General features: G+C 51.2%; 1 protein-coding gene across 1 annotated transcript in view; it reads right to left on the reverse strand.

Moving 5' to 3' along the window:
• Nucleotides 1-5,164: 5,164 nt before the first annotated feature.
• The window catches only part of LOC133748880 (zinc finger protein 432-like), a 53,350-nt gene continuing 41,766 nt past the window's right edge, over nt 5,165-16,748 (reverse strand). Inside the window, 1 exon segment of the mRNA XM_062177955.1 lies at nt 5,165-7,549. Coding sequence (XP_062033939.1) covers nt 6,704-7,549 — 846 coding nt within the window. The 3' untranslated portion in view covers nt 5,165-6,703.

A 16,748-nucleotide genomic window follows, 5' to 3' on the forward strand; every position in this document is an offset into this window, starting at 1 on the left:
ACTCGCCGCAGCTGCCAGCAACATGGCCGTCCTCTCCTATGTCTTAGGAAGTCTCTTTGCTGTTCGTTTGAGAAACATTTTCAGTAAAACACAATCAGTTCCCCAGAGATGTGATCCTTCCTTTGTTGTGCTGGTTTTTTTCTGTGCCGGAGGTGACTGTGGCTTCTCTCTGCTCAGCCCTCTTGTATCTTGGCACAGTGTCTTTTTCAAATGTTTTCAGTTGGCATTAGTTCAAGCTGCAGATTCAGAACGCACTGATACTGAGGACCGATTGTAGTGTGTGAACATCCTGAATTTCTTACACTTAAGATCGCCTCAGTTACTCCTAATGCATGCCCTGGGAGGCAGCGGACAATGGCCCGAGTCCCTGTCTAGCATCCCTTTTTTCTTGACTCCACCAGCTTCAGGAACACACAACTGCATGCCATAGCACGGGCGTGGCTGCTGGGTAACCCACCCCCTTCCGACAGGGGCGTCCTGCCCCGTGGGTTGAACTCCATCCACATGGTCCCATCATCCCAACACCTACGTGAGCAGGTAACAGCCTCCTCCCTATGGGCTGCAGACTTCTGTGCCAGGACTTGAAGGGGACAGGGGAGGGTGCTAGACACGTGACTCCAGCTGACCTGGCCGTGGTCAGGACCAGGGATAGGAAATAGCGGCCCCCTCTGCCATTCCTCACAAGCACTGAAGCAACCCAGCCTGAGCTCTCCTGTGTTGCCTTCTCTTGTTCCCTCTGCAGAGCTCGCAGTGGAAATGCTAAAGGGGGTGGGGCCGGTCATGCCTGGTATAAAGCCATGGGTCCCACCAGAGGTCACTGGGCCAGGTGTACAGGATATATCTTTACATACGTGATAAATCAGAATACTCACGTCACATCAAATGCACAGCTATGCAAACACCACACAGGTTTGGCATCCTCTCAGAACCGAACACTGCACTTCACACATGATCCAAAGGATCTCAAATAGCTGTTGTCTCCTCAGGATGAGAGCCACACCCTTTGAGGTTTCTGGGACCTGGATGGAAAGTCTCAAGTCCCAAAACTCAATTTAGAACTTTGAAGCTAAAAAAATTATCAGGCATTTAAAACGTGGTAAAAACAGGGTCTTTAGATCATTGCAAAAGTAATAATCCACTCAAGGGAATTTTAACCAGAGCTGTGAGCCATATTGAATCAGTTGTAAGGTGGCCACTGGAATATGTAATAGGCTGATAATCTTAACTCCTTCAAGAGCCAGCTCTCCCCTTGCTCTTTCCACATTCGACAAAGACAACAGGGAGGGGCCGGCAGGTTAAGCCACCAATTGTGATGCTGGCTTCCCACATGTCCCAGCTGCTCCAGCTCCCCGTTAATGCACCTGGGAAAGCAGCAGAGGATGGCCCAAGTGTCGGAGCCCCTGTACCCACACAGGAGACTCGGATGAGGCTCCTGGCTTCAGCCTTGTCCAGCCCTGACCATTGTGGCCTTGGGGAATGAACCACTGGATGGAAGATCTCTCTATATCTGTATCTAACTGTTCTTTCAAATAAGCCTTACAAAAAACAGAACACAAAAATCCTCCATGATGCAGAAAAACCTTATTTCCAGGTCAGTTATGACAGCAAAGAAAAACTCTGAATAAGGGTTTAGCATGTGACATCATCTCATTACTTGGAAGAACTACATTAAAGGAAAAAGGTAGAGAATCAAGTAGACCTCATATCAACTTTAGATACAGCAGCCAGAGAAGTCACCAATAAAATGCAAACTCAGAAATGAGGGGAACTAGTCTATTCATAAGGTGAAATGGACTTTGAACTTGAAAGATGGAAGTCTCCCAAGAGCCTCAATCAATGAGGCTGAAACTGGGCCTCCGTCCCGGCAACAGTGTCCCTCCCCCTCCTGACATCCAAGCCAAAAGTGCAGGTGGCAGACGGACACTTGTGCAGGCCAAACGCGAGAGGGCAGGGCCAGGAGACAGAAACGAGTTTAGGAGAGTGGGCCCCAGTTCCTTGTAAGGTATTCGTGACCAGACTGCCCCGTAGGAGCGGCAGGTGTGTTTCCACAGCGTGCCTCTCTTCAGGATAGCAGGTGCCTACCGCAATCTCCCTGTTCCCCTCTGGGCTTATCCTACCATGGAGTCTTCTTGCACTGAACACCTTCCCTGGATTTAACTCCTGGACGGGTGCTGTGGGTGTAGCAGAGACTTTGGCTGACATCAAGCAAGCGAGTTGGGAAAGGCCAAGGAGAGGGCAAGCTCAGTTGCTGTAAGATTCCTAAAAGGACTGTCTACCTTCCTAACATTTTCACCAGTTTTACCAGGACTAGCCATTTTTAAAGATGCCCATGTATGGGTAATGTATGGGTGAGCATCTGGCACAGTGGTTAATCCACCACCTGGGATGCCCACATCCCATATTGGACTCTTGAGTTCCAGAGGGGTGTGTGTTACAGTGTGCCTACAGAGTGTGGAGTTACCTTCAGGCCAGCAGGGCACCTGATGTAGTCGGCCCTGTCCTGTACCTGACTTATCCTAACATGGAGTATCGGGCAGGTGCCCTAGGTAGCATGCAACTGCTCTACCCAGCCCTGCACAGGTGCAGTGAGGAGCTGGTGGCTGCCACTGGACCAGAGAAGGCGGGAGAAGGGGCAGAAGTGGGTAGACAGAGCAGCCCTCAGGCCGACAGAAGGTTGCTCAGGTCTCGCCCTACTCTCCCCTCCTGGCTGGACCACCAAAAAGGTGTTACTGTGGGTGACAGGAATGGATTTTTGTAGACTGTGAGATGGTGGTGCTAAGCAAGCTATCAAAGGTTAGTGAGATAGTGTATCTGACAGGCCGGATGGGCGACTCGGCAAACACAAGGGTTTCTGCAGGTGTGGGGTCTACTACTTCCCACCACTTCTCCTTTTCCCTCCCCTTTTCTGGGATATTGCCGAGCCAAGGGCTTACAAGCCTTCGGGTTTTGAGATTCTCCCCAAGGTTTTATGGCTCAGTGTTATCAATAGCTTTGTCACCAGGTCAGGAAGACTCCTGAGGTATCTCTGGGGGGTGACAGGAGGTTGGGCCCCCTACAGGGTTATCAGATGGGCAGGACTTTTGGGTAAATGTCGACCTGCTTTGTTCCTCCCATTATTTCTCATATAGTTTTTTTCTTTCACACACACAGGGCAATGTCTGCCTTCCTAACATTTTCACCAGTTTTACCAGGACTAACCATTTTTAAAGATGCCCATGTATGGGTAATGTATGGGTGAGCACCTGGCACTTGGGATGCCCACATCTCACACTGGACTCTGTTGCGTTCCAGTCTTGCCTCAGCTTCTGAACCAAGTTCCTGCCAATGTGCATGCTGGGAGGCAGTAGGGGTTGACTCAAGTGGTGGGAAGTTCTTGGCTACTGGCTTCAGCCTAGTCCAGCTCGGGCTGTAGCAGGTGGTTGGGGAATGAACCAGTGAATGAAAGATCTGTCTGCCTTTCAAATAAAAATGTGTTTAAAGATTTATTTACTTGAATGGCTGAGTGAAACAGATCATCCATCTACTCGTTCACTCCTGAATGGCTGCAATGGGGGCTGGGCCAGTGAGGTCAGGAGCCTGTAACGCCATCCAGGTTGCCCACGTGGGTACAGGGGCACCAGCAGTTGAACACATTAGCAGGGAGCTCACCCAGAAGCAGAGCAGCTGGGACTCAAACACTCCCATATTGGTATGGGAGCTTCTCCTGCTGCACCAAGATAACTTCTTTCTAGATGAACCATGCAGAGTAGGGGGTATAACCTATCTCCTGGGCCACCACACACAGGCTCTGCCCTACTTCCTGGTCATGCTGGGCAAGCACCACATCGAGAGCTTCAGCCTGAGCAGTGTGCCTGCTTGGCCACATCAGACCCTTCCTAACCCATCAGTGTGGCCGTGGTCTTCTGTAGAAGCTGTAGGCAGCATCTTGTGCAGGAGGTTTGGGGACTGAACAGCAGAATGGTTGTTCCCCAGAGAGCCTAGGTACAGCAGACGTCATGGGGAGATGCACGGGGAGAAGGGAGCAGATGCCAAGCTTACGTCTGGATCTAGATTCGGATCATCCATTCCTTATTTGCATAACGTTTGTTTCACAAACACAACTTTAATAAGTTACAGAATAAAAATTAGCTCAGATGAAACTAAGAAAAACTAAATGCATCTAACAAAGGGGAACAGTTTAGGGTTCCAAACTGTAGTATTTTGCATTCTAGTAATGTATGAGACTTCCAACTATGATACATCCTCATCAGTATTGATTTTTTAAAACTGTCGTTTCTGGGTGAGTATTTGGCCTAGCAGTTGATACAATTAGGATGCCCACATCCACACTGGCGTCTGTGGGTCTGATTCATGGCGCTGGCTCCCCATTCCAACTTCCTGCTAATGTGGACCTTAGGTGGCAGTGGCTGATGGCTCAAGGGATTTTACTCCTGCCACCCGTGAGGGAAACCAACACTGATTTCCCCACACCAGTCAGCAGCTGGGGCTCATGAGGAATGAACCGATAAATGGGAGCCCTCTCTACTTCTTAAACAACTGGTCCTATCTTGTTTGAAATACCTATTCAACTATTTTCCTCTTTAGTTTTTCTTACTGTTGAGTTTTGAGAGTTCTTCATATAATACAGCTACATATCCTTTGTAAAATAGGTGGCTTGAAAATATTTACAAAACACACTAGCTGGAAATTTCTCTAAACTTTTAGATTGCTTTTGAGAACTTACATCTTGGCAAAATTTCTAAAGACTTATGTGAAAGGCAGAGTGACAGGAAGGAGATGGAGCGCTTTCAACCACTGAGTCGCTCTCCAAGTGGCCTCAAGAGCCAGGTCCAGGTCAGGCTGTGGACCGCCCTCTGGGTTTCCCACTTGGGCCAGCATCCACAGCCTTCCCGGGCATAGTAAAAGGAAGCTGGATTGTGAGGAAAGCGGACAGCACTCTGGTGTGGGGCGCCAGCATTTAACCTGCAGCACGATGCTCCCCCAATCCCGGCAGAACAGTCTTCTGGTAAACAAGTCACAGATGACCGCTGTCTCGGACCACCCTCCTCTACCAGGCCTCGGCCAGAATACACATCGAGTGCACTGTAAAACACGGTGATGTTTTACATCACCAAGCTGAAACTCATGTTGACAGAATTGAACAGCTTTGTTTTTTTAAAAAAAAAAACAAAGCTTAACATAAAACTATTATGGCACAGCAGGTTAGGTCTCCTCTTGTGAGTCCATCATCCCATCCTAGAGAACCAACTCAAGTCCTGGGCGCTCCGCTTCCGATCCAGTTTCCTGCTAATGCACTTGGGAAGGCAGTGTTTGGGCCACTACCAGCCTTGTGGGAGACCAGATGGAGCTCCAGGCTACTGGCTTTGGTATCACCCAGACCTGGCTGTTGAGGCCACTGGAGAATTAGTGGATGTCTTTCAAATAAATCTTTAAGGGAAAAAATAAAATAGTATCGGGTCCATTCAGGGTAGAATGAGTGACCTAGGCATGGGAGACACAAGGCCAACAGCTGCTCACACGGGGCTACTGAACATCTGAAACGTGGCGTGTGAGCACACTTAAAATTCTTTCTCCCCTCAATTCTTTAAGATTGACACTGCCCATCTGCTCACTCATTCCTCAAATGTTCACGATGGCTGGGGCCAACGCTGGGAGCCGGCACCATAACCAGACCTCTCACTTGAGTGGCAGGAACACAATCACTTGAGCCATCACCTTCCAAGGTCTGTATCGGCAGAAGATGTGAGTCTAGAGCCAGAACCAGGAATTGAACTCGGGTACTCTGATGTACGATGCTGGTATTTTAATCAGTATAACCACTACTTCAAATGCTTTTACAGTTCTAATAAAAATTATCAGGGAATCTTTGATCTCTTAGAGATAAAGCATCATGGGTATTAAAACCTGCTAATGTTCTAAGGGGCCTAAGTACCAAGACCAGTCCTTTCTCCATCCTTCATAATATGGGCCTTGAACAACACACTGTATCCCTCTGAACTCGTTACTCATCTCCATTTCACCCACTGTGGATACTTAGATCCTCTTAGATTAGCTAGTGGAAATACACCACCTGATGATCCAGTTCAGTCAGTGCTGTCTACCCAAGACAAGATTGCTTCTGCTCTCTCCAGCACTGGCCCCTCAGCCCCCAGAACAGGACCAGGTACAAAGCAAACAATTGTCACCTATTCATTAAGTGAGTGGGATGAATGTAAGGCTACTGTTTCATAGGTCCTTCTATATAATATAAAGTTTAAGTTTACGGGAGACGCCCTGAAGTTCAGCTAGTCCTCTACATTGGGGTGGGGAAGTTGAGGTGACAGACATGCCCCACATCCACGAGTACTAATCTTCTCCACCAACTACTTGTTCCTTGGCTTTTCATTCGTAGTAATATTCCAGATTTCCATCTTGGCTACTTAAAAAATGCACAGTACTTATTTCCTCCCTGTAAATAAGCTCAGGCCTCCTTCATGCAATTTAATTGACACAAATGTGACGGCAATGTATAGGACTGACAACAATGTATAGGATTGGCAATCAACGTCAGTATGCCCGCAATGAAGCGTATATTTAAACAGGCGCCCACATCAGACTCCCCCAGCCTCTGCATTATACAGTTCCTCTCAGTGTATACTTTACAGCCGTACAATGAACAACACGTTTTTGCTCTTGGCTGATTAGAATGCCCCTGAGCCTCTTCCTATGGGTTTGCTGTAACATAAAATAAGATGAAATTGATCACTGAAGGCACCACCACACTCACTGTATTCACCAGGTTTCCTCCCTGTGCAAAGCCACTGCTACCTCCCGAGGGTGCACACCTGCCCCCAGGCTGCCCCACAAGAACTCCATTCCTATTTGCTGGAAGGCCACTGACATTTATTGATGTCTGAGGGGCTACAGAAAGCACCTGTGGCATCACTGGGTGACCGGGGCTTTTTCCCTGCACAACATCTCGAGTAGGCTGTGGGCTGGGCCTCTCTGCAGGAGGATTTTCCCCCTTCCCTGAATGTCCCTGGGTATCCCCTGTGTGCGCTCTCTTATGCTTAACAAGCAAAGACATGTACGCGAAGGCTCTCCCACACTCGTAGCCACAGAGTCTCTGTCCCGAGTGAGTTTTCTGATGGACAAGGAGTTTCTGTTTGGAGATGAAGGCTTTCCCACACTGAGCACATTCGAAGGGCTTCTCTCTGGTGTGAATTCTCTGGTGTCTAGTGAGGCTTGACTTCTGAGAGCAGGATTTGCCACACTCGCTGCACACAAAAGGCGCCTTTCCCGTGTGGAACCTCTGATGGGCGATCAGGCAGGTCTTCTGGATGAAGCCTTTGCCGCAGTCGTTACACGTGTGCGGCTTCTCGCCCGTGTGGATTCGCTGATGGACGGTGAGGTTTCCCTTCTGGGTGAAGCCTTTGCCACACTCGCTGCACACGTAGGTCTTCTCCCCTGTGTGCGTCTTCTGGTGTAGGCTGAGCCGGGACTTCTTGAGAAAGGCTTTGCCACACTCAGTGCATTCGTACGGTCTTTCTCCCGTGTGAGTTCTCAGATGCTCCGTGAGCATGTACTTCCTGGAGAAGGCTTTCCCGCAGAGCCCACACCCGTGCGGCCTCTCTCCCGTGTGAGTGACCTGATGCCCCGCGAGCCCAGACTTCTTGGTGAAGGCTCTGCCGCAGTCGCTGCAGATGTGCGGCTTCTCTGTGTGTGCCGACCCACGCCGGGAACTGACGAGCTGGGACTTCGTGCTGACGCTTTCTGGGCCTGCAGGTTCTGTGTGGAACTGCCTCTGACCAGCAGGCACGAAGGCCTCCCCACTTCCAGGAACCTCGGCAGGGTCCTTTGTCGCATTGCCTCTGCTCTGGCCGGCACATCCTGAATCTGATTTCAGTCTGTTTCCATGTAAGTCGAATGTATCGGGAGTTTTCCTCCAGTGAACATCTTTAACTGCATTCTGTTTGCGCTCTTGTTCCATTCTGTTCCCGCTTCCATTCTGTAAATGTTCCAGCAGATCGTCAGCTTTCCTGATTCCTACAAAAAAAGTTTCCATTATACTGATTTGGAATAAGGGTACTCACGTTGGAAAAAATACAAAAGCTCAGAGCAGTGATGAGGTTAGATAAGTAATAACTGCAGACTTGGCTGTTTTTTAAAAGGCCTTATTTTAGAACATGGAGAGGCTAAAATACAATTTCCTGTGAATGACAGACCAGAGACGGCCACCTCTTCCAGAGCGAAGGATTGAGTCATTCCACAAGTGACTACTGTGCACCGCGCGCAGTACTCGTGCTGAGGACCCACAAGTGTAATCCTCGGGTCCATGGAGCTTTCAACTTTCAAACATTGTGGTCTGAAGGGAGGATGGAGATGGAGAGAAGTGGAGGAAATTGTTGGTTTTAGAAGACCTGGCTTTCAAAGCTGCTGCTCTCTACTTTGGAATACTCCTAACCCAGCAGCCTCCTGACTTCATCTCGGGGCTCAGAGGGGTCCCATCATCAGAGCTGTTCCCTATTCTGAGAGCAGCCTCAGGGTGGCAACACTGTTCCATGAGGAATGGTGACTGCATTTGTCAGGCAGAGTGACAGATCGTCCATCTCCACCACAGCCAAGTCTGGGCAGGAACTCCACCTGTGTCTCTAGCAGGAAGCTGGATCACAAATGGAGTAGCCAGAACTGGGATACCAACGTCCCAAGTGGCTGCTTAACCCACTGTTCCACGACCCCAGCCCCTGGGTGAGGTCATATTTCATCTCCTCGCCTATAATGAACGCTCTTAGTCTATTTGTCTTTGCTCACTGCTGTTAGTTTTCCTCACAGGCCAGTGTATGCTGAGGACTCTTAAAGAATGAGTGAAGGTAGCGACCACACGGATGGGACACTTGGATGACATCCTAGAAAGAGGTCAGTCTGGGAGTCCCTCCAACAAACAGAAGGCACTTCAAGGAAGTGTCCGAGTGGAAACAAATGCGAATGTGGAAGAGAACTTCTGGACAACTCCCGAGTGCGGGTAATGAGAAGGTAAGGGTCGAGGCACTGTGGAAGAGCAGGTCGCCTCGGGGATGCAGCATCCAGGATGGAGGGAGTGCGGAAGGGCCTAGCAGAACCCATGGGGCCAGGAAGGTGCAGCAGAGAGTATTCTGCAGAAAGGCCTGGAAGGTGGAATTCCATAGCAAGAGAGCAGGAAGGGTATGATGTAGGGGGAGATTCGGGAATCCTAGGAAGACGAAAATTATGCAAACAGAAAACCCAGATGGAGATAGAGGACTCGGATCCCAGAAAGGATCAATGGCCCCTCCCCCTGGCAGGCAGATGGCTGCAGGAGCTCCTTACCCCCCTCGAGAATGGCCAGAGTGTGACTTCTGAGGCCTGCTCCTGGCCGGGGCTCACTCACCTGACGGGGTTCCACAGTGGTTTTCACTTTCTATGGTCCATGGTTCTCCTCGTTCCAACTGGGAGAGCAGATCTGGTTTACTGGCTTGCCATCCTGGTCACAGAAAACGACAGAAGACAGACATACTGAACTGGGCTCCGCATTACCTCTGCGGACAGTGTTCACGTTTCTAAAGGAACGGCTTCTTGGGAGAGGGGAGAATGTCGTACCCCCCCCCCCCCCCGTGTGCCGGGGAGGGAGGAGTCTAGCGGAGGCCCTGTGAGCTTTCAGATACGGAGCCTGGGCACCCTCTGGGCGGCACGGGGCAGCTGTCCTCACCCACGGACACCAGGCTGCGGTAGTTCTCCAGCATCACGTCCCGGTACAGGGCCTTCTGGGCAGGCCTCAGGAGCCGCCACTCCTTCCAGGTGAACCTCACAGCCACGTCGTCAAACGTGAGTACTTCCTGTAACAATAATTCTACTTAGTAAAGTGTTTTCCTTTTGATACAGAGAAAACGCTAAATTTTTCTGCTCATTCCCACTCCATAGGTTGTACACCTAGTTTAATAAAATCCCAATAAAACATACTGTAACTATAATTACACATTGAATCATTTATCCAATGTGTAGAAGTTGTCTTTGACCACATCCACATATTTGTGTGTGTATATATAGATATATATATATATATAATATGGGCCTTCCATACTTCTGACTGACCAGCTATACATTGCTACAGCCCCCTCAAGTCTGAAAAGCTACTAGAAGAATTCACAGAACTCAGAAGTGGTTTAGGGGGCCGGCGCTGTGACATGGGGGGTAAGGCCACTGCCTGCAGTGCCGGCATCCCATATGGGCACTGGTTCGAGACCTGGCTGCTCCACTTCCAATCCAGCTCTCTATGGCCTGGGAAAGCAGTGGAGGATGGCCCAAGTCCTTGGGACCCTGCGTCCGCATGCGAGACCTGGAAGAAGCTCCTGACTTTAGATTGGCGCAGCTCTGGCCATTGTGGCCATTTGGGGGAGTGAACCAGTGGATGGAAGACCTCTTAAGTAAATTTTTTTTAAGGTGGTTTAGTTACTATTACCAGTTCAGTCAAACACATAACTCTTACTAGAAATAGCCTAGTAGCCTAATAGATGGACAGGACAAGGTTCGGGGAGAGCAACCTCTCCTCAAAAGTCAGCTCATTTAAATAAAACCAGGTTATAAATAACAAGACACACCCATTCCCCTTCCTCCTCCAAAGCTGCTTCAGGAACCAGGGATAAAAACCAAACTAATTTCTTATATCATGATATCACAGTATGCTAAACACAGTGTGAACATGTAACTGAGAAAGGTATCCAAAACCTAGCAGACGGGAGAGGTTAACAGATAACCAGATACACAAAGAAGGAGAGGTAGAGAGAGGTCCTCCATCCGCTGGGTCACTCCCCAGATGGCTGCAATGGCCGGAGCTGCGCCGATCTGAAGCCAGGAGCCAGCAGTTTCTTCTGGGTCTCCCACACATAACCATGACTTTTAAATTTTTAAAACCTTCAACAGGCAGAAAGAGACAAAGCTCGTATCTGCTGGTTCACTCCCCAGATACCTATAGAGGCCAGGGTTGGGTCCAGCTGAACCAGGTCCGGTCTCTTGAGCGGCAGGGATCCAACCACGTACTGCAGCACCGACTGCTTCCCAGGGTGCGCACTGGCAGGAAGCTGGAGTCTGCAGCTGGGGGCTAGAAGTTGAACCTGGCCATTTTAACCAGCATTTCTGGTCTAGGGTTAACCCCTTGCCAGTAAGTCTTAAATGTATATACATTTTTTAACTTGATAGGCAGAGTTAGAGGAGGAGAGAGAGGTCATCCATCCACTAGTTCACTCCCCAAACAGCAGCTTCCCCCGGGTCTCCCATGTGGGTGCTGTGACCCAAGGACTTGGGCCATCCTCTACTGCTGTCCCAGGCAATAGCACTGAGCTGGATCGGAAGTGAAACAGCCAGGACTCGAACCAGTGCTCGTGTGGGATGCCAGCAGCCCCGCCAGTAAGTCTTTGACACGTTACATTGAAACTAAATTGCACCGAATGTAAAAAGGGTAGAGGACTGCCCCCAGGTTACTGGGAAAACCCCAAAGCCAAAGGCACTGTAGGCTCTCCCTGAGAAAACCTGTTGGACCATGGGCAGCGCACCCTAACTGAATAGACACGGCAGATACACGTATGTGGCTCATGACCGCCTCTGGCGTTGTGCCCACTGCTCCCTTGAAGCATGTTCAATAAATCTAACTGTGCCCACACTGACCACTCGGGTGAATTTTTTTCATCACAGGAAGCCAACCTCCAATGGATGGCAAGGTAGGCAGTGGCAGCTTGTCCAGGCAAGTCTATACGTGCCCCTGGCCCCCTGATCAATTTCGCCCATCCTTCTCTCTCTCTCCAGGGAAAAGCTCGCCCATATCAGGGTAACAGGGTAACCCGGGCTCCTCTCGTGGAATCAAAGGCCCTTTTTATAGATGCCCAGTACCCACCGCCACTGGGGGTGAAGACTACACTTCATTCCATCTCTCCAGCCTCCCTTTGTTCTGCACAAAGGTCAAAAGCCTTCTGCCCTGCCCCCCACCACCCCAGCCATCCTGGGCTGAAAGACCTGACACTTCAAACATAAGTACAACCCCCCCGCCCCCAGATCTAGATCAGCTCCCCAGAGTTAGACATTCCTTTCTGAGGAGGAACTGTCAAACCTTCTAAGCCAAACGAGTACCATTAGTTTTCCTTTGGTGGGCAGGACGCCCCACTGAAGCAGACCTCTCCTTTTCACCCCTCATCCGACCCCTGGATGCACCCTAAAGCGCTGGTATCAGTTTGACCCCCAGACTCTGAGAAAGCATCGTTTTCCTCGGTAATGTTGTCTGTCTCCCAGCCCTTCTTACCCACAGTTCTGTCCTTCAGGTGAGCTCTGGCCAAGGTCCCTTCTCGCTAAGCCTTCACTGCCCTCCAAAACCCCCCCTCCACAAAGCTGCCTCCGGGCCTTGTTCCCCCCAACGTATCGGACGGCCCCTCCTCGTGAGGAGCCTCCTGGTCCTCAACGTGATGCCTTGCCTCTTGGGGAAGTGGGGACCATCAGAGTTCATGTTCCCGACCCCACGTCAGACAGCAAACTGGGATCTTTCAGCCCGCACCCTTCTCACTAACGTCTGGCGTCTGGCTTCTGGCCTAATGACGCCCACAACCCTCAGAACCCCCACGAAGGTATCAGGACAGGGGTCCCAGCAGGAAATGCTGAGACTACACGATTGCATGCTTAATGGAGGCCATCCCAAAACCTGTCAGTTACAGCAAACTGTTACCCAGGAAGCTAATGAAAACCTCGCCCTATTGAGGCAGTGCAAAAATAATACTTAGATCCCAAAAGGAAGACCTTGCCATCCTGCCTGTCCATTTTGACCATCTACAGAAACTTAAAGTTAGACCAAAGACCCCAGCATTCAAGGCCTTTAACAACCAGGAGGAGACCCTGAAAACAGAAGAAAGCAGCACCAATGGCAGCCACCATCACCAGTTCCCTTCTCAACCAGGGCCCAAGGCTGTGGGACCCACGAGAGCCATGGCACCTCAGACTTGCAGAACCCAGGAGCTGGTACTGCCAAACCTACCCTCCTGGGCCCTGCCCGATCTGTAACCAACAGGGACAGTGGAAGAAGCTGCCCTCATCCTCGGTGTGAGGGGCCATTCTGCACCCAGTGACCCAGGAGAACGACAGTGCCGCCTCCATCCCTGGGCTTCGAGGAGCCCCTGAAACCGAGGGTGACTGGCTCACCGGACACTGCGCTGGCTCCCCTGCCCCATCACCCCATCTGTGGCAGCTAACGATTGATAGTGGACACGGTGGGCACAGGGTCTGCCCTCCCTTTACCAGCACAGGTGGCTGCCCCCACCCCAGCCACTTCACCTCCCTGTAGTATGCAGCCTGGGAGACATTTCCTTTATTTCCACTCCTTTCTCATCCCGTCAAAATCCCCCCCCCCCCTTACTCAGCAGGGCCAAGATGACGAAACTTCACACTAACCTTCAGCTGTCTGAACTCGGCTGCCCTTGACTGGCTCTTCTGGCCCCTCTGGAAGTACGGGTATCCCCATTCCAGGACAACTGTTGTCTGTGGATCCTGTAAGAGTTCACTTACAGGATCCTACTTTACTTCCCAGGAAACCCCAATACCTCCTAAAACAGGCTACCGGCTTGCTGCATCCCTGCAGCTCGCCCATTTTGGCAGTCAACTGAGGCAGAAACCCCTGTAGATCCTGATGTCCCTACACCCTCCTAGGACAGATGCCCTCCAGAGCTTCCTGGTAGACTGCGTTAATCTCAAGGATGCTGCTTCTGTACCCCATAAACACCCAGGTCCTGTCAGAGCAACTGACCTGGACAGATCTATCCACTCTCCACCTCCCCTATGGTAGTGCACTGTTCCAAAAATATTTACTGTTAGTATTTGAATTTGAGGTTTCTCTAGCTACATACAATTATGGTATTATAAGAATTGGTTTCTTGGGGCCAGTGCGGGTTAAGCCACCATCTGCAATGCCGGCATAACATATGCTCACTTGGTTCGAGTCCCAGCTGCTCCATTTCCAATCTAGCTCCCAGCCCAGAAATGGAAAGCTCCGTCTTCAAACTCGGACCACAGTTCCTGCTTCAGCCGTGCCAGATGTGAGCACATGCTGATCTGTCCAGGAAAGGGCATCACCCTCAGGCTGTAGGACCCTCCCGGTGCCCAGCTGCATGAGGCTGGCCTCCCTGCTTTTTTTTTTTTTTTTTTTGACAGGCAGAGTGGACAGTGAGAGAGAGACAGACAGAAAGGTCTTCCTTTTGCCGTTGGTTCACCCTCCAATGGCCGCCGCGGTAGGCGCACTGCGGCCGGCGCACCGCGCTGATCCGATGGCAGGAGCCAGGTGCTAATCCTGGTCTCCCATGGGGTGCAGGGCCCAAGTACTTGGGCCATCCTCCACTGCACTCCCTGGCCACGGCAGAGAGCTGGCCTGGAAGAGGGGCAACCGGGACAGGATCGGTGCCCCGACCGGGATTAGAACCCGGTGTGCCGGCGCCGCAAGGTGGAGGATTAGCCTAGTGAGCCGCGGCGCCGGCCTGGCCTCCCTGCTTCTAAGCACTGGCATCCAAGGCCCTTCTAGTTGAGGCGGCAGCAAAGCTGACCGAGTGGAGGAAGGGCTCTTCTATGCCCACCAGGTAACTGACACCTTCAACTCCAAGGTCTCAAGTAGAATTAAATACTATTTTTCTTTATGACCCCTGAGCTAAACATCAAGCCATGCTAAACCCTGCCACCTTGCTGCCAGACCTGCTTGAACACTCTTGCCAAGAAACCTTAGACTTACCTAGGCTGCCTGGTTCACAGCAGCCAGGGTGTGCCTCTGTCAGCCTTACGAAGTAAGCGGGCCCCTGCCAGTGGGGACCACTGTGGCACAAGAGGCTGAACTCGGGAGACCCTGGCAAGAATACTTAGCAGCTAGGGGCCAGCACTGTGGCGTTGTGGGGTAAAGCTGCCGCCTGCAGTGCTGGTTCGAGTCCCGGCAGCTCCACTTCCGATCCAGCTCTGCTATGGCCTGGGAGAGCAGTAGAAGATGGCCCAAGTCCTTGGGCCTCTGCACCCACGTGGGAGACCTGGAAGAAGCTCCTGGAGTCTGGCTTCAGATGGGCATAGCACTGGCTGCTGGCAGCCAACTGGGGAGTAAACCAGCGGATGGAAGACCTCTCTTCCTCTTTCACATACATCTCTTTAAAAAGACTTAGCATCTATCAGATGCAACTTATGCCACCATCTGGCGAGAATGGGGTTTCCTGGACACCCTAATGCTCCCCTCAAACATGTACCCCAAAATGCTGGCCCTCCTGGAGGTTCTCTGCACAGTCCACTAGAGAGAACAGTGAGATCTCCACTGGAAACAAGGCTGCCAAACAAGCTGAGGCAGCCACCTGACTACTCATTGGAGCCACTCTGGTCCCAAACTTGATCCCTTCCTCCCGTCAATACACCCAGGAAGGAGCCCCAGAGGCCTCAGCGGGAGCTTCCACTGCAATCTGAGAGGGCTGGGCTAGAGGACCCAAGTGACAGGCTTCTGCTTTCAGGAGCAATACAAAAATTAGCCTCCACCAAGGCTAAAATCCTTCTGGGACTTTGAGGTATGCCCTTGCCTGTAAAGTGGGGTCCCACCAACTCTTCCAGCTGCCACTCAGGCGTGCCCCACGAAGACTGGCTGAGCTCACACATCCTCCCTGCAACAGGCATGACTATTTTCTGCTACGTGTGGACACTTTTACTGGACAGGTAGAGCATCCCCTACAAGATCCAAAAGGTCTGAGGTCGTGGTGACCCTTCTTGACCATAGCACCCCTAACCTTGAGTTCCCTCACGCTCTCCAGACTCAATGGCCCTGCCTTCATCTTCCAGACAGCTCAAGCGATCAGCAGAGCTCTCCAAATCCAAAACCACCTCCATGTGTCCCAGCCTCCCTGCTCCTCAGTACAGATCCCTCCCTCCCAAAATTAGCACAAGAGGGAAATCGGCCATGGCCGACTCTCCCCAGGTCCTGAATTACCCCAAGATCTGAAACATGCCTCAGCCTGTTTGAGATTCTCGGAGACACTTCCCGCAGCCAGACCTCCTGTCAGACCCTGAAAACCACTGCCCAGCACAGTGTGTCCAATCCCTAGGGCAAACTATAAAGGTCATATATCACTACCAAAACCAACACAGCCCCAGGCCTGGTCCCACCTTCTCATGCCACACATACCCGACTTGTGCCTGGGGACTGGGTATACCTTAACGTTCTCCCCAGGATAAGAGACCATTGGACTGGGCCCCATCAAGGCCTGCTGGCAACGCCAGCCACTCTTCCCCAGGGACCCACCTCTACACAGTCCAGACGACTTAACCCTTCAGCAGCCCTCAAGGCTGGGGGTTATGTCCAGTCTGCCCGAGCCTAGGAGTGGGCCTTAGCCACTGCACACCTGAACGGCCAGACTCACCCTCATTTCCACTCACAAGGGAGCATGAGTCCCTGGGTACGGGTCCAGGACACAGCCCCCAGATCTCATTAATAAATGACAGAGCCCTGTAAACCACCCCAATTGCAATCTTGCCATTCCAACAGAGCCCCGATTTACAAACCTCACTTGGAGCAAAGGGGAACCTTTTCCCATCAGCATTTCCAATACCGCCCCTCAGGAAGGGTCTCTCCAGTTGGTTCCTTAAAAATGGGCCAATGCTAGACCAGCTTCAAGGCATGTGCCACTATACCCAAAACACTTCTGCCAGGGTCAATTTAAGGTTCTCCATCACAAACAGGTCAAGAATTTTGTTATATCTGAAACTTGTACCTG

The sequence above is a fragment of the Lepus europaeus genome, chromosome 19 (assembly GCF_033115175.1).
Source record: "Lepus europaeus isolate LE1 chromosome 19, mLepTim1.pri, whole genome shotgun sequence".
Lineage (NCBI taxonomy): Eukaryota > Metazoa > Chordata > Mammalia > Lagomorpha > Leporidae > Lepus > Lepus europaeus.